The sequence below is a fragment of the Musa acuminata genome, chromosome BXJ3-11, assembly GCF_036884655.1.
Source record: "Musa acuminata AAA Group cultivar baxijiao chromosome BXJ3-11, Cavendish_Baxijiao_AAA, whole genome shotgun sequence".
NCBI classification, from domain to species: domain Eukaryota; kingdom Viridiplantae; phylum Streptophyta; class Magnoliopsida; order Zingiberales; family Musaceae; genus Musa; species Musa acuminata.
The window spans coordinates 200,834-219,504 of record NC_088359.1 but is presented as its reverse complement, the minus strand read 5'-3'; the positions used below and the strand labels follow the sequence as shown (position 1 = coordinate 219,504).

At 36.7% G+C, this 18,671-nt stretch overlaps 1 protein-coding gene across 4 annotated transcripts in view; it reads right to left on the bottom strand.

The window, feature by feature from the left end:
- Window positions 1–18,671, bottom strand: part of LOC103970039 (uncharacterized) — a 44,873-nt gene that overhangs the window by 10,278 nt on the left and 15,924 nt on the right. For 3 of the 4 annotated variants that reach the window (XM_065175255.1, XM_065175257.1, XM_065175258.1), the window contains 9 exons: window positions 18,402–18,644; window positions 18,143–18,267; window positions 13,870–13,990; window positions 12,745–12,909; window positions 8,902–9,049; window positions 8,690–8,790; window positions 4,435–4,584; window positions 2,977–3,024; window positions 2,757–2,864 (listed from right to left, as the gene is read on the bottom strand). In XM_065175255.1, the coding sequence (XP_065031327.1) occupies window positions 2,757–2,864; window positions 2,977–3,024; window positions 4,435–4,584; window positions 8,690–8,790; window positions 8,902–9,049; window positions 12,745–12,909; window positions 13,870–13,990; window positions 18,143–18,267; window positions 18,402–18,644 (1,209 nt within the window). The remainder of the gene's footprint in view (window positions 1–2,756; window positions 2,865–2,976; window positions 3,025–4,434; window positions 4,585–8,689; window positions 8,791–8,901; window positions 9,050–12,744; window positions 12,910–13,869; window positions 13,991–18,142; window positions 18,268–18,401; window positions 18,645–18,671) is intronic. The other variant, XM_065175256.1, reaches the window with a different exon arrangement.

The window sequence follows — 18,671 nt, the reverse complement described above, 5'->3', positions numbered from 1 at the left end:
TTTGAGACTGATATCGTGATTTTGCAAGATTTTCCTAATTTAATATCATATTTTTTATTTAAATAACTATATTTATTAATTATATTATATATTTTTATATTTTAGCTCCTCGCTTCGCTCAGGCGAGCACCTAGCGCTTAACTCTTGTCATCAGAATCCATGTCTACCATTGATCGCAAAAAACTACTCGGATATCTTTTTGAAGGAATTATAGATATCTAAAATAGATATCAAGGTATTGAATTGTCATCTGATATTGGCTTCAACAATTTATCAAATCAGTATTGCCTATTGCACAAAAATAATAATAGAAAATTAATACTAATTGGTGACAACCCATGTGGTCCAAAATCAATCCTTGGTTGGACCAATAAATATTAATTGATATATATATATATATATAATGTAGCAAGGATTACAATACCGAATGATACCGCACGTACCGGGTGATACCGTTAATCCAGCCCCGTATTGGACGATTCATCGAACATCGTAGATGAGGAGAATACCGCGTTCTTCTCCTCGTCTGACGGGACGTGAAGAAAAGGAGGTGACATCGCCGAGGAAGCATACGCCTCCTTTTTTATCTTTTATATTTTTTTAGATTTTTATATATTATTTTTTATATTATATATATATATATATATATATATATATATATATATATATATATATATACACCGAACAATACACTCGTACCGTATCATGCAAAGCTCCATACGCCAGTACGATACAAAATTACGAACCTTGTCATTTAGTACAGATAAAAGCAAGGTTAACCAAATTGGGTATCTGACCCGACTCAAAGATTCATTGAGCCAATACATAATGATTTGTAGCGGTGTCCCAACACACGGTACACTGGTAAGTACCGGTGTTTAGAGAGAAAAAAAATTGAGGAAGAAGAAGGGATGGTGGAGGAAGGAGGAAAAAAGCGGGAAGAAGAGGAAGCGGTGGAGGGAGGAGGAAGAGGAAGAGGAGAAAGACTTCTCAGAGACATGGAGGTGTGTACTAAGGTCACAATCATACCCCGGTCCAACAGCTGCCTGCATGAGAAGCATCGATCGCACCATTGGAGGCAACGCTCGCGAGCCCTACGAAGGTGGAGGGGATGCTCGCGAACCCTGCAGAGGAGGAGGCGACGCTCACAAGCTGTGACACTCATGTGAGAAGTGGGAATTAGGGTTTCCCACGTCTCTTATGTGACGGACCAAACCAAGGTGGGTCCACCAATTTAGTACAGGTCTGAGCGAAACAACGATCCCTGGATAAAAGTACATAAAACTTAAGGTTCAAATTGGGTAATAAACAGATTGGATCGATTAGATTAGATTACCTTTTATTTGGGCCAAGGAGTCAAACTTGTGATCAAAATCCAAGTCAAATCGTTAGATTGTATAGAGTGAAATCGACTTATCGATAAACCTTTTGACATATACCAATGAACAACACAATCCTAGCCATAGTAGTCCTAACAAAAATTTGACCCAAGATTAAGTTACAAAATATATAAAGGGTCTTAAGTGCAATTTATAATTGAAGAGAAATTAAAGCTACGCTTATCATGTTTCTTTATCACTTACAGAACCTTCGTTAGATGGTACCTAATATGATTCCATGAATATCTAGGTAATGCACATGTCATTAATCATATAACATGATATAAAGATAATATGACAATCATGAAAGTTAATGTGCATAACATGAATACAAGAATGAACAATAATTCATAAGAAATAATGATAGACAATGACACCCTAAATTTATCAAGAAAAGGTTAAAAAGCCTAATTCTGAAAAAGTACAAAAAAATAACACCAACTTTTAATGCAGGAAGAGGATATCACCATTTTATTGTCATTACTTATATTTAATGCTTTAAAGAAAAAACATCAAACATCAAACCAATAATGAAATATCCAATTGGCTCATCAGCAAAGATCAAAATTCAGGAACATCATGAATTTAATGAAATAAATGAACATTCTTTCGACTTTTGACTCAAAAAAGAAATAAAAGCATTCAAGAGAAACAAGAACTATTAAAGAAGATCCCACAAAGTATATTTCCACTTATCTCACATATATTTATTTGTTTCACATCAACATTAGACACCTTAAAAGAATGTTAGTAGATGATGAACACAACTCAATTAGTCTATACCGACTAGTGTTTATCAATCTGGGCAGTAATCATGATGAAGACTGCCTTTTAGTGTGTTCTTTTATATAACCTACAGACTGCAGCTTAGAGTTAAATAACAGGATGCGAGTCACAAGTGTCCGTGACACACACCACTTTCCCACTGTGCTGCTGATCTGCCCACCTCCCGTTGCCAGACCATAATCCTCCTCCTCCTTTGTGTCCTCTTCTCCTCCATGCCGCATCGTCATCCTCTACCTCCTCCGTCTCCTATTCTCCCTTTTTAACCCAAACCCCCCTGTGATACATTCCAGCATACCATGTATTGATACACTGGCATGGACTGAACCCACACCAGTCAAGCCATGGATGGTCAGTCTGGCACCCAAAACTGTAGTCCTTGTTGATGGGTATCAATATTACATATTCACAATTCACGACCTGAGATTTTGCTTATATCTTATGCTAGCTTTCTATAAAAGCTTGAATTAAATAATTGAAAGACTATATCAGCATATTATCATTAACAAATGAGTCAGAAAATCACGAACAAAAAAGCCTAGAGCATTGGGGGAGTAATTACATCTGTTGTACATAAGAGATAGACCATCTTACATAGAGGCAAATGTGAAGGTTGGATGTAACTTTCCCAACAATATCATCCTCAACAAAATGTGAAAGTATACAAATCATTTGCCAAGCACGGACTTTTTGCCTATGGACCTGATAAAAGAATAGATTATGTCAAAAAAATTGTGAGATATAATGCAAACTACCTACCAACTAAGGTAAAAAAGGTTAAACAAACCAAAAGAAGATGAAAACAAATACGCACACCACTATACTTCTTGTAAAGCTCTTTTGCAAGATCTTTCTCATTAGCCTGTAAAGAATGAAAGGCCATCTACATGTCATGCCAAGTTTGCTAGAAGTATGAACTTGCACAAGCTAAAATTAGTTTGATGGACTAAAAGAATTTAATTATCACTTTCCTCATAACATGAATAAGAAATAAGAAAATAATAACTACACATGCTTGTATGATAGTTCATACCAGAAAGTCTGGTCAACTTACAGATATTTTGTTTTCCAATCTAACAAGAAAGCAACAAAATCTAGACCATGCAACAACAATTGCTCCATGTGTGTATGCATGTACCACGATTAGCCAGACAACCAAGAAAGTTGGATAATCACATTAAGTAGAATTCCAGATTGGTGGCTTCTGTTGTAGATAACTATGATCTATCATGATGTGTCATCTACGGACAATTTGAAATATATGTTTACACCATGGCATCCTCAAAACATCAATGCTAAATTATGTTAATGAAGCTTTTTTTTTTACATCAGAATTCAAAGTAATTAAATCAAAATAAATTCTTGAACATCACAAAAAAAATTACAATTTTAAAAAAAATATATTTATATAATGTTATTGAAGTTTGTGTTATTCAAGTTTGGTGAACAATTCTTTTCTATAGAAAAACGTAATGCATAACATAATATCTGTGAACCATAGCAGGGTTGAGCATGCTATGGAGTGGCTTAATGTTTTAAGCAAACATTCTTGTCTCTAGACATGGGGGCATGTTGCACGTCGCTTCTACCAAAACTTTACTTTATCAAAATGTAGGTGTGTTGTATGACACATGCCAATGCTCTCCAGCACCATGCATATCAACCTGTACAAAATGATACAGGCCAATCAGCATGACAATTGTTGATTTCATGATTGCTTAGACCAACTGAGACTTGCTAAGTATAGTTCGTAAGGTGAAAGTTAGAGAAATTGTTCAAGTCTTTTACAATTTATTTGTTACTTCGATAAAATCTTCCTTCGCATGGAACTAATCAATTCAATTCAAAATATAAGATAAGCGTACTATAAAGAGGTATAGAAATTATAGGAAAAGTTGAACAATGATAATCTGATACTAGACAACAAAAGAATAGAACTTAGAAGCTTAACAAACAAGATGTCCTGACTTTTGAAAGATTAAATTTTTCACTCAAAATAAATGATTAACAAGTTGAAGAAATCATTCATATGGCAGGAAGCCCACATCTATGCAGATTTGAGGAATCAATTAAAACAGTAAGACCCACCATCTAGACAAATTAAGCAAACTCCTAACAAATTATTGCACCTAAGCATACCAATTATAGGAGTACAATAACATTAAGGAAAAGAATGATTATGAACATGATATTACTTATCAAGTATGTGCACAGAAAATGAAGATAATATCAAGATACAACCTCTATTCTATGCTAGTCTCATATTCCATACCACAGAATCGAGCAGTTCCAGTAAAAACATTTTGCCACTTAAAACAGCATCTTTTTGTTCCCTTTCTCCTCTCATAGAATTAAAATTTGCAAGTTTGTAAAAGAGAGCAGCAACAGAAGCACGAGCATACATCTCTGTATTGATAAACACCTGTAGAGTGTCGCACAATCAAATAGAACATGTCAATATATGTAAGCTGACATATTAAATAGGCTTAAGAAAACTATGAAATAAGAGAGACCTAATAATATGAAATTGAGGCATGTTAAAGAAACAGTAAGAAAGCAACATGAAGCTATAAAAAAGAAACATAAAGGTGCAAAAAGCTGGAACTTCTGCACATTCTCAACGTCATCCCTTTAAGTTACCACAAGAAATAAAAATATGGTGTATGCTAGTCATTGAAGGAATTACCAAGATGAATAACGGAGGTTACTTTGGTTATATTTTCAGAAGTTGCCTAGATGGCAAAAATGATGAACTCTGAAGGTAGGAGCACATCACCATAATGTGATCTACAATAACGATGTATACCAAGAAGTTAGTGTAACACCCCTGATTAGTCCCACATCGAAAGTGGGCAAGATTAAGATTGGCTTATAAGGGTCTAATGAGTGTATTACTATCAACTTTAGCTTAAGCATTTTGGTCAGTGGTTTAGACCAAACGAAGTTGATAAGCTAGTTAGCCCTTCAAACCCGGGTCATGACATTTGGTATCAGAGCCGACCTAGCATTTGGATATGGTGAGGGGGCTCGAGTAGGAAAGGGCTACCCGTAGACGGAATCAGAGGACTTGTCATGGCGTGGAGCCACCACTGGGCTACGCCTCACATGCACTATGCTAGGGCCTGATCTGGGTTATGTTGGGCTTTAATGAGAACATCAAGCCTTTGAGTGGGGGTAATTGTAACACCCCTGATTAGTCCCACATCGAAAGTGGGCAAGATTAAAATTGGCTTATAAGGGTCTGATGAGTATACTACTATCAACTTCAGCTTAAGCATTTTGGTCAGTGGTTTGGACCAAATGAAGTTGATAGGCCAATTAACTCATCAGACCCGAGTCATGACAAGTTAGTGAGGCAATATGAACTGTTCTAGAGATTTTTGTTAAACACTAGATGATTGGATACCAACAACGGTGCTGCATGTCCACAGTCGAAGTATAAAAACAACAAAATCTGGTTCTTGTTTATGGTCAGTTGGGTATAATTCAGGGCTAATTTGGCTGAAAAACCTATGGAGAAGTTAAGCATTTTGGTCAGTGATTTGGACTAAATGAAGTTGATAGGCCAGTTAACCCATCAGACCCGGGTCATGACAAGTTAGTGAGGCAATATGAACTGTTCTAGAGATTTTTGTTAAACACTAGATGATTGGATACCAACAACGGTGCTGCATGTCCACAGTCGAAGTACAAAAACAACAAAATCTTGTTCTTGTTTATGGTCAGTTGGGTATAATTCAGGGCTAATTTGGCTGAAAAACCTATGGAGAAGTTAAGGAAGATTTGAAGAAAATGTAATTAAACTTTAGAGGGAGTTTAAAAGGAAAGAAGTAAAAAAGAAATAGGAAGATAAAAATAACACAATCATAAAAAGAATAAGAATAGAATGTCAAATGGACTGCTCCACAAGGATCTTGCGCCTTTTTCAGAAGAAAAAGAAGACGTTTTACATTCATTTTCTACACAAATTCAATTTCAAACTATGTTGATCTATTACATCAAGAAGGCCAGCCTATAATATAGACACAAAAAAGCAAGGAATCAAAGAACTTGCAGTATATAGAATTTCAATGTCAATTTCCATTTATCCAGATTACATCAAGGACAAGAAGGTTAGCCTTCATCCAGACTTAAAAGCAAGGCATAAAAAACTGGTCAAACCGGTATGTAATGGCCCATATTTTACCAGTCCAATGGCTGGTACTGGATTGTACAAGTTGGTAACTATCAATAATAGATTGGTGTATTGTCCGATACATAGATAATGCACTGGTCTAACTGATTGTCATAAGTGATACTAATCGACTTTTAAAAGCTTGCTTAAAAGAGTCCTGAACTAACAAAACAAGACCAAGGATTCAAGTTTTTGTCTGACACCACCTAGATGATATGGAGGACAAAAAAAAAAAAGAGAAGAGGAGGAAGATAGGGAAAGAAGAAGCTTTTAGAACTGTAAACAACATTTAGAAAGTAGTCAAAACAGTAAACAGCCTTCTTGTAATTCAACAGCCAACCTGCTTATGAGAAAAAAAACAAAAGACTAGCACACGTGTGTACCAGAAATATTCTGACTACTACACACAAAATAGGGAGTGTACCAATTAGCACAATGTTACAAATCAGATCGTGCAATTTTGTGCGATCTGCATGTTGACTCCCTGTCAAACCAGTAAATACCAGATCGTATCGGATGCTATGTTGGGTATTTAAAACGTTAAACAAGACTTCCACAAATATCTAGAATTTTGGGTAACTTGAGAACTGATGACGAGTATTTAGCATTGGCTCATACTGTGACAAACTATGGAGCTAATGTAATGCAGGTTCTGAAATTGTTATAGATAATGGATAGCAAATCAAATGCATAAAATATGACAACAAGTTGCAGAGAATCTTGTACTCAATGATCCAAAGAAACACTATACTACATCCAAGATTTAAAGTTTTGGTCCCAAACTGATACTGATCGTTAAGTGCACTAGTATGATTGGATGTTGCATGTGTTAGTATTAACCTATGTTGACCACTATGGGTCCAGCTAGGGGAGATAGAGTAGGAGGACTCAAACGAGACTGGGGAGGAGGAAGAAGACAAAGAAGTGGCAACAGGTACCAGCAAACGGAGGATGAGGTGGTAGGGAAGAATAGACAGCGACAATGCAATAATAATGAAGTGACGGTGACATAAAGGAGAAGGAAAAGAGAGAAATAGAAATAGAGAGAGGCTCAGAGAGAGAGAGATAGAGGGAGAAAGAGGATAAGCAAGGATTGCAGTTTCTCCTCCTTCACTTACTCTTTCTCCTCCTTCCTTTTCTACCTCCACTGCCGCCTCATCTTTCTTCCTCTCTCTCCACCAGCACCTCTTCTACTTCTTCCTCTTTGAGTCCTGGGTATTTTTTACCCCGTGTCAAGTGCACCCAAAGCAGTTTGTACGTAAGGGTAAAGAAGAAAAGTGTCTGAGAGTTGTAACAGATATCATAAACTAAAAAAAACCAATTTTAATACCCAACACTATTTGGAATCGATCTCTTTACCAAATTAAACCCCGTATCAAATTGGATGAAATCACCAGCTTTGTAAGCAAATTCCTAACAGACTGGTTAAAACCAGATTATACCAAGTGATATAGCTGGTTTGTGAAACCTTGAATATATCAAAAATTTAATATGGTAAACAAAGGATAATAAGATAGTTACATATATCAATATAATAGCTAGCTAGCTAAGAACCATATTGCTAGCTAGTTCGAGGGAGATTGTGACATATAATTGAGCCCCACATCTGAAGTCGGAGATTGACTGTGCTGGTTTATAGGATAGATGAGCTTACTATCATTAGTTTGGCTTAAGCATTGAGTCATGTTATTTCAAACATATCAAGTTAATGGGTTAGTGATCCAAAAGGTCTAGTCATGACATTTGGATCTTTGTCCAGGGCCTTGAAAAGGTATTCGTGCTAGCATATATGATGGCCATGTCAGATGTATCTCATATGTCATTTTCCATCACCACAATATAATATAAATAAATAAATATACATACATACATACATATATAACTATATATATAAATATAAATATAAATATATATATATATATATATATATATATATATATATATATATATATATATATATATATATATATATATAAGTGAAACACAAGGTTCTGAAGTCTTGGTGCATCACAATTGAACATATTTTCCTTTTCATTTTTTTAACTTCACCCATATTCTATAACTCTCTTTCTTCCAAGTTTATTAGAACAAACTTGATGAAACATTAGAAATAGAATAGCATCAAATCAAGAAAAAAATCAAGTGCTAGTAAAAGGTTACAAAGGCACACACAGCGTAAAAATATCTTGCTAGTAATCATAGTTCACAAGGACCTTTAACTTTCACATCATATTAATCCTAAAAATGAGCATAAGAACCTCAAGTTGGCACCTATCCACAAGTAAAATATTATTTAAAGACCTGCATAATTATGACAATGCAAACAATCTCCAGATTATGCCTTTTGGAATACCTCTGTGAATTCATGATCAGGACTTCGAGCAAGCAATGAAACCTCAATTTGAGCTTCATGATTCTCTGATAGCTCTGCTTCAAAATCTTCATCAAAAGCCACTGAAGAAAAGAAAGCGATTTAGAAGGTCGAGAAGGAGATTTGCTTAACTTGTATCATAGGACAAGTCAGATAATGATTGATAGCTGGAAATTTTGAAAAAGAAAGTGCACCAGAGCCATATAATGTCAGTGACTTCAACTCTTTTATGTAATATTTAATTGTTGCAGGATACAAGAGCCACAACCCCGTTAAGTGTAAAGCTGCAAGTCGAATAGTCCGAGGACTTCTTTTGCCGTCATCAAGAAGTTTCTCAATGAACTGTAAGAAGTCATAACATAGGATTAACTGCATCAGTTTTGTTGTAACATAAGTCTCACAAGACATAACAACACAGATGATGAGGAGAAACATGAAACTTGGAGTCAAGGTCAGGAGAGAACTTCCCTACTTGTACACTAAACTAGAACCATAAATTGGTAATTGACCTCATATAAGCAAATAGAGGAACAGTAATTAAGCCACTTATCGTATGCCCAAAATTAGTTTTTGATGTCATCAAGCCACTAACAATAACCATTGCCAAACTTCTTGTATTACAATTTTCATATCAAGAAATGTAACTACAGGGAAAAACAACAATGATTGCCTGCTATTCTGGTGTCATCTATTAATATCTGATAAGAAATATATATACCATCTCTTATACAATGATACTTAAACTAAATGTTTAATAGATGGTCACCATTGCTAGGTTGTAAACCTTCCCTACATGTATCTAAAGCATGTTTCAGGCATCACGCCATGTTGCACCATCAGAATTTGAGATTTCAAACCCATGAATTGCAGAAAATCATGAAGGAAGAAGGTAGAGCTACGATTGTTAAGAAATATTTAAGAAACACCATGATAAGTAACATATCCATGTGGACATCCTGTCTATAGATATCTTCGTCTTTTTGATGTCTCATGTTTAATTGTGTGTATATATATGATTTCTAACTGTAAGCATGTGTAGTCTCACCTCCTAGGAATCTTCATCTCTTTTATTTTATGGACACTGGAAGAGACAAGAATATGTTAAATATGTAAAAAAACTTACATGTAATGTGGTGAAATGTTGAGGTCTTGAATATGACACTACCAGCCAAATTAACGAATGCAATCAAGTCAATGAAAAAAGGACTGTATTCAGAAACCAGAGTTATAGCAGTGCCCACAAAGATACGGCAAACTCAGGATAAGACAAAGGGGACAAAGCATTGGATTTATTTAACATGATCTAGAAGTGATTTAAAGGAAAACGGAAACCACTTCATGACATGACAACCTTATTAAGTCATTCCAATAAAAAAAGAAAAGATAACGCCGATCATCAAGGAAAGAACTAAGAAGAAGAAGAACGAAGACTAAGTTTATAGTATCCCAGATGATACTGTCCTGCTATAACATTAGCTGCAGCAGTTGTCACAAAGAAAATCTCAATCAAAACATTCAGGAGAATAGTGAAAAGACAGAAGAAAATCCATAAAAATTATAGAGGTGGAAACGCAAATTATTTATAGACAATAGACAGAAAGACAGAACTAAAGGATGAAAGAATCATGAGGTAGGACAATGGTTACAATCGAGGATTGAAATTTCGTACCGTATCAAAATTTCGAGACTTATTCGGTACGATATGGTACTGCATACCGAGCGGTATATTTCGATATACTGCTCGGTATATATATATATATATATATAGGTAAACCGCTCGGTTTACCTCTATGCAGAGCGACGTCACCTCTTTTCTCGAGCGACATTGCAGATAAAAAAAATGCGACGTCACTTCTCGGGCAACATCACCTACATTCTCAAGCGACGTCGCAGATTAAAAAACAATTGCAACATTGCCTCCCTTCTTGGGCGACATCGCCTCGACGACGTCGCAGATAAAAAAAAAAATTGCAGGCGACATGGCCCGAGAAGAGAAGAAAAATAAAATAAAATCTTCGCCTCTCCGCCCCGCGACACCAATGCCTCTTCTCCTGCGCGCGGATGAGAAGTCGTCAACAGACGAGGAGAGCGGCGATCTCCAGGTTCTCCCTTTTTTTCCTATTTCTTTCTTCCCCTTCTCCCTTGATCACTGTCAACGATAATGCCTCAATCGACGACAATAACGCCTCAATCGACGGTACCGCTCGGTAGCGGGCGATCAATGTACCGGTCTGCTAATGGACCAATACGTACCACCCGGTACGGGTGGTATCATTCAGTATTGCAGACCTTGGTTACAATACACAACCACAACATGTGAAGTTAAATTTTGCCACACACCAAAACAAATAGCCTTTAAAAGCATAGGCATCATATCAGAAAATCTATGAAATAAATCCAACAACAGAAGTCAAATCATTTATGAAATTTCAAAAAAGATCACTTAGAAATTCCAGAGAACATTATAAGACATGATGATAAAGGTTTTTACCATATTCATGTCAAGAGGCAGCTGATGTTCAAGTTCAATCGTAAATATAATCCAGAAGCACCATTTAAATTGGATCAGGTTCTCAATAAATTTAACACATGCCAAATCAGTTAAGAAATTTCAAAATAGACCACTTAGAAATTCCTGAGAACATTATAAAGCATGATCATAAAGTTTTTTTATCAATGTCACGTTACGAAGCGGATGAAGTTCAAGTTCAATCATCAATATAATTCAAAAGCATCATTTAAATGATATGTTATCGGCATCTCAATAAATTCAACACATTTAAAATTTTCATCAAAAAGATAAATAATTCAACATATTGTCAATACTGTTAATGAATCAGATCCCTGCAAAAAAAAAAAGAAAAAATGATGACAGAAACAGTTCAAAGAATAGTGCAACACTCACTGGTCATATCATCACCATGAATTAATCCTTTCTTTTGAGTTTTGACTAAGAAAATTTGTCCCAGTCAAAGTAACTAGTAACTACCATATCTTTACTTTGATTAGTTCCTTACAATTCTTATCATAAGAGGAAACTTAAAATAAATAGATAGGCCATGCTCGACAAAGGAGCAATCAGAGATGAAAAGAGCAGAAATATAGCTTGGATTATCATAAGCAGGAAAGTAGTGACATCTGAATATAAGAAAGCAAGATTTCTAGGTGAATACTTTAGACAAAAGTGCATAAAGTAGCAAAAGAATTCCAAATGCAAATTGAAAATCATGATCCCTACCTGCAATATGATCAGATGATCATCTAGCTTAACAAATAGAGATCCTTGAAATCCAAATTACCATGAATTGTCTCTTTTGGAATTCTAGTAGGCATAGTGACATAATATAAAATTAGTTTCTCCACAAAAAAGGATTCTGCTTCATTGACAAGTGGAGGTGGACAAGGCTCATTGGTCATGTAGTTGAAACTTACTGAATAATTAATAAATTTTAAGAGCCTGAAATTAGTTGAGTATGCATTCTATATCAAGGTCCGTAATACCGTACCGTACCGGAGTTTCAACCTGGGCTCGGTACCGGTACGGTACGGTATACCGAGCGGTACACCCAGGTGTACTGCTCGGTATATTTAGGCGCGCCGAGCACTGTAGCACTACAGTGGAGCTACAGTGTCGGACCGGTAACATATGGTCCGCGTACCGGAAGTCTGTCGGACCGGTACGTACCGCCCATACCGGGCGGTACGGTCCGGTACTGCAGACCATGTTCTATATCAATGTTCAAAATTTATGCAAACTTCATATTTCCAGTATCAGTTTCTTCAGAGCTAATAGAAACAATAAAGAAAACTTACAGTTACTGCACAACAACAAAAGAAGCCAACTGCCGACATGTTCTATGATGTTATCAGTAAATGTATCATTGTATCCATGGAATTTTAATATGCATGACCCATAATCATTTATGCAAGATATGGTTCTTCATCGAATCCTTGTTATAGGTAGAAACTCAAGAATATATTATTTAAAAAAATAAAATTTTAAAGTGCCCAAAAATTCAGAACAAAATAACACTAACCCACTTTATAGGGCCAGGGTTATTGTCGTCCATCTCATGCATGCTCAAGTCACCGAACAATGACTCATGCAAGACAGCAGATATAAGTGCAGCAATAGGTGCAACCCTACGCTTGTTGCAATTGATGTGTAATATCCAAGAAGACTGAGCCAACTGCAGCATCATCTGCACAAAGAAGCAAGTGGCAATTAGTAGACCTAGCAGCTCCCTATCACGTTCCTCATAGATCATCCACTAATCTAAAATTACTGCCAATCAAACTAGCAGCAGTACTTGACAAAGAAACAATATCAATTCAAATGGTCCATTGTATTTTCTACAAGATTACAGTTATGGAAATCCAAGCAGTTTTCAAACAGTTAAACCTCAGATGCAAGGTCCCTGACTTCAAACTCAAGCAGCTAGCCAACTCAATGAGAGAAACTAGAACATTAAATACAAATTGAGATAAGTCCGAGACAGCCTTTCACAGGGGCTTCGGGAAGCTGTGATATCCAGTGCGCCCTCACATGGTTCAGATGATGTGGGCCTAGATCCAAGGATTAAGACTCGGAGAGGAACCCCAAGACAAACAACATTAAGGTGATGATTGCACTGTACTGCTATTTGTAGCATAGGATCAAGTATTTGCCAACCCTTAAAAACCAACTATAAAATGGAAATAACAAAACTATGCTGGCTCTAGCAGGGAACAAGGAAAGGAAATTAATGTATACCTTGAATGGATCGGCCCAGCCTATTAATGATTCCCTATTTCTTTCCCTTGTTAATCTGTGACCACAAATACATTACCATCATGCCTATTTAGGAAGTTTGATTGGAATCCAAGGGGGTTTTGCTCATCATTCTAAACAAAATAAAAAAAGCATTATCCTCAATATATATATATATATATATATATATATATATATATATATATACAAACACACACACACACACTTTATCTTCTTCTTTTCGCTAGAGCATGACACTTTGGTGGAATATTCTATTCGTAGTTTATGTAACATAAACAGCCTCTAGCATGAAATTCTTTAACAAGCAATTTCACATTAGCTGTATAGAAGGCATATGAATACTCTAATTCAAGGAAAAAAATCTGCAGAATTAAATAGTTGAAAAAAATACCTCACTAGTGACTCCATGGGGGGTGATAATTGGAGGTATCATATTGGAACATAGAAGTCCCAAAACCAACCTCACAGATTTCAACATAGGTAACACAGAACTTTCACCAGCATTTTCAAGGCTGCATACAAACAAAGACAGCAGAGAAGAACTGAATTTATTCTAGCACATCCAAGACATTTGAGATTGTTGAACAACATAAAATTTGCTTAGGGAGTATTATTGCATTCAATATATTACGAAACATGGATAAGGATACAAGATGTCAATGGAGCAAATCATGTAAAATAAGATAAAATAAGACAAGGACACATCAATTAAAAAAAAAATTCCACTATATTTCAATGTATTTATACAGTAAAGATTGGTGTAGATTATTATTTATAAAGTAACAGTGATAACATATGTGGTTACTTCTTATGATATTTATAAAGTAAGATTATTATTTTAATATTACTATTTTGATATTGAAATATGAACAATAAAAAAAAAACTATATAGTAACACTGTAGCAGTGTACAGTGCTCGGTACACGTGAGTGTACCGCTCGGTACACCTGGGTGTACCGAGCGGTATACCGTACCGTACCGATACCGAGCCCGGGTCGAAACACCGGTACGGCGAACCTTGCTATTAATAGTATATTACTTAAGTTAGACGAGGAGAAAAAAATATTCTCTAAAATATTACAATATGAAAAATATATAATATAATTAAAAATATAATTATTTAAATTAAAATATGATATTAAATTTAAAATATACTATTAATAGTATATTACTTAAAGTTAGAGGGGGGAGAAAAAAATGTTAAAAGTAACAGAGGGAGATAGTAGCAGCGACGAAGGATTAGTTTAAGATAGTTGCGATAGTGTTCTAAACGACAACAACGGAAGCTACGGATAGTTGCAGCGACAACGAGGGAAGCTGCAGTCAGTAGTAGTGATAGCGCCGAAAGTTGTGGACAGCGGCAACGGCAAAAGCTACGGATAACAACGACGGAAGCTCCAAAGGGCATCCTTCGATGGCGAAGGAATCTGCAGTACTCTCCCTCGATAGTGGAAGGAAGCTACGAGGGTCGTTGGACTCGTCCAGCAGAGGAAGGCTCGATCCACTGCATTTACGACAAAGGCAACGACAAAAAGCATTGGTGGCGGAGGCAGAAGCAGCGCTAGGGTTCCTTAGGGTCGCGCTAGTGTGAAGCGTGACTTTTGAGGTAAGAAACTACAAACCGAACCAGCCTTAAACCGGTTCAGTTCACCTAATTGAATCGAGCGCTCGCCCGAAATGCCCAACGGCTGCATTCGGGCGAGCGCCCAGGTAGCGCCTCATTGAAGCGCGTCGCCTGGTGTGCACACGAGGCGCTCCAGCCTCGCCTCGTCTCACCCGAGCGCTTAGGCAAGCACCCGAGCGCCTATTTAAATCACTATTGAGAATAAGCATAAAACCGAAAAGAAACAACCTCTATTGATTGTAAATTAAAGTGTCAGCAATAAGGGGCTAAGCAATAAGATTGTATCTTAGATTGTTGATCAATCTGCATCTCCACATCAACATGAATCCATTCAAAAGGATATGGGAGTGGATGTGATGTCGTCTCTAGACCGAGCTTCTTGACTAAACTCATTGAGATAAGGTTTGTTTGGCAAGCAATGTTGAAAATCGCGCCAATGACTTCTTACTTCACTTCAATCTTTATGGTGAAGAAATCTTCTCGAACCTTTGGACCAAAGGTCGGATTGGAGTCAATAACTTTCGGTCTAGTCGTCAACGATTGACGGATCCAAGTAAAGAACCGACGAAAGTTCAACAAAGTCATCACCTATGATCGTGGTCACGATCGCGATCTACCAACTTTAATCGTTCTTCAACCACTTCTGTGGGAAGAGTTTCAGATAAACCTTTAAACACGAGTGACCTGCAATTTTATAATGTTGACAAAAAAGATCACTTCGTTTCAAGGATGAAGTCTTACTATCCTCGAAATTCTCTTGGACCTTCAAGTGGCTCCTTTTGGCCTATTCCATGACTTCTCGCTACAGATGTGATTCTTTTCTCGATGGTTACTACCATCACACCTGTTGTCATGCTATCGTAGCTTTTAAAGAGACTCGGTTCTATATTAATTTGGGTATGGAGGCCGGTGGTGTATGTCATCTCCATCGTGATCATCGAGGGATATTCCGAACACCCTACTTGTGGTCGAAACTCGGTGGTGTGTACTCTTGCACGATTTGGTCCCATAGTGTAAGTAATGTCACTTCCTCCGTCTTTATTCGAGATACCCTATAGGATAGAATTATTCTTGTATGAGCCTTTTGAATTGTATCCATACACGTCTTCATTGTCATTGGTTCAAAGATAGGCTTTCAACCATGTGAGCACATATCTCGTCAACTTTAGTCACACAAGCATTACCTTATTCTCACTATTGTAATCATATAGATCATGGTAAGTGTCAAGTTGATCTCTCTATGTGTCTAATACGTCAGCGTTGATTGAGCTGCCATAGGAGGATATGTCGATGCAAGCCTTGAGTCAAAAAGTTCAAGTTCTTGCTGCAATATTCTATTCGGCAGCAACCTCTTCGCTGTTGCGTATTGCTCTTTTGCTACGATGTTCTATGCTTAATTGTTGGTTGTCGAAGGGTTAGCTTAGACTTGCATCCAACAAATCATGATCTCCACTTGCTGGGTTAATACAGTCATCTAAATAGTAAGGTCGAACAAGGTTATCGAGGTGTTGGCCGCCATCCCATCGATGGTCTTTCCTCCGGGTGAGCGCGGCTCAAACTCCAACTCTTGTAGAACTTCACCCGACTTTTCGTATCCTTGTCTCGTGGGCACCAACCATAAGATTATTTATCTGGTACCACTAATCCATATGGGGTTCAAGTTCAACAATCCGTTAATCCGATACCACCTCTTGGATGGAAAGTTTTGGTAGAGGAGAAAGATATCGCCAGGGAACAAGCATAAAATCAAAAGAAACCTCTATTGCTTGTATCAGATCGTTGCTCTGATACGGCCTAATCTGTATGGGGTTTAAGTTCAACAATTCATCGATCCAATACCACCTCTTGAATGGAAAGTATTGGCAAAGGAGAAAGATATCGCTAGGGAACAAGCATAAAATCAAAAGAAACCTCTATTCCTTGTAAATTGAAGTGCCAACTACAAGGGGCTAAGCAACAAAATTAGAGCAATAAAAGACTTCTTACAACTGGACGAAGCTTCGATGAAGAACTTTAGCTGCTGAAACTCGAGGAAAAGGGGTTGCAACCGAAAGAACTAGGTAACACCTCCTCTATTTTTTTCTACTTTTGCTCTCGATTGGAAGACTTCCTTAGGCTGGCTGGTTTTGGGATTGTTAAAAAGCGCTACACCCCCTTGGTTTTATAGGTAGAGAGATACCCAAGAGTCTTCTTTTAGGACTTGGAGAGTCTTAACGCCCTTAAGACTTGGAGAGTATTAATGCCTTTAGGACTTGCTTGGGTTGGCACTCCTAGTTGTCTTCCCAATTGGCCGCATGCTACTCTAATTCAACCCAAGACTTCAATTATTTTGACAGCATGATTAAATGAAATCTTGAATATCAATTCAAGATAGTTGAATCAAAAACTTGAAAAATAAATTCACCATTGAAGAGTATAATAAACTTAAAAAGATCCTAAAAGTTGGTACAATCTACTCAATAACCACATTCAGTAAGTAAAAGAACTGTGGGACCTCATACTGGCAGGTCATATGATACATAACATAGTAGGTGTTCTCCCTAGACTTCACCATGGTACAGAGGCATACATTCTTGAAACCTGATATAAGATCTAATTCAAGGAAACCAATGAAATGAAGCTAAAAACATATGATGTTGAACTGCTACTAGAAATGCTAATGCTAATACATATAGTCATCAGTATCATTGATCGACTCCATCTACTGATATAACTAATCTATTGTTGAAATTTTCAAAATACATGCTCCAAGTTTTCTGCTCAGTTGATGTTCTTAAATTGTCTTCATAGTGCTTTAGATAAATCTAGTAATCACCTCTAATGATGTTGTTAAGGAGACATGTCCAACAAGATTAAGATATATGTACCAGATACTAGACTAATCTGATCAAGAAAAAAAATGCAAACAAGAAAAAGAAAAAGAATACTCTAGTTTAGATGATCAAGCAGACCACTTAAGAAGTCTGCATTAACTTTTGCAAATGTGTTCACAAAGAATGACAATTTCCAGCAAACATGTACGAGTAAGCTGAAGCATTACCTTTCCACAATATCAACAAATACACTTCTGAGAGTTGAATCAGAAAATAAGGAGTCTGCAGACTTTAAGTGACCCTTTGAAATGACATTAAGAGGAATTGACAGCAGAGAGTCTAGGCAAACCCACTAAATCAAAGAATCAGTAAGATCCCACTCAGAATGCCCAATATGTCATAAGAAACTATAAATGTTTGCATAAGATATAAGAAAAGATAAAATATTATAAAGTTGCATACAAACAAAAGAAAACACAGACCAACCTTCCAATTCATTAAAACTGCTCGCCGGCTTCGTGTCAATTGACCATTAGCAAGCAGATTGTTAGTATTGTGGAGGAAGGTAAGAACCAAAGGATCTAACAAATGTGTCACTTCCCCATTTGGCAACCATGTCTTGTTATATTCCATCACAAAATCCAAATGGGAATTAGTGAAAGTGGTAGAAAAGGCTTTGAAGACGCTTGCCAATGCTTCATACATAGCTAAACAAATTTCTGCTCCAGCCTACATTTGGAGAAGAATTTCAATGTA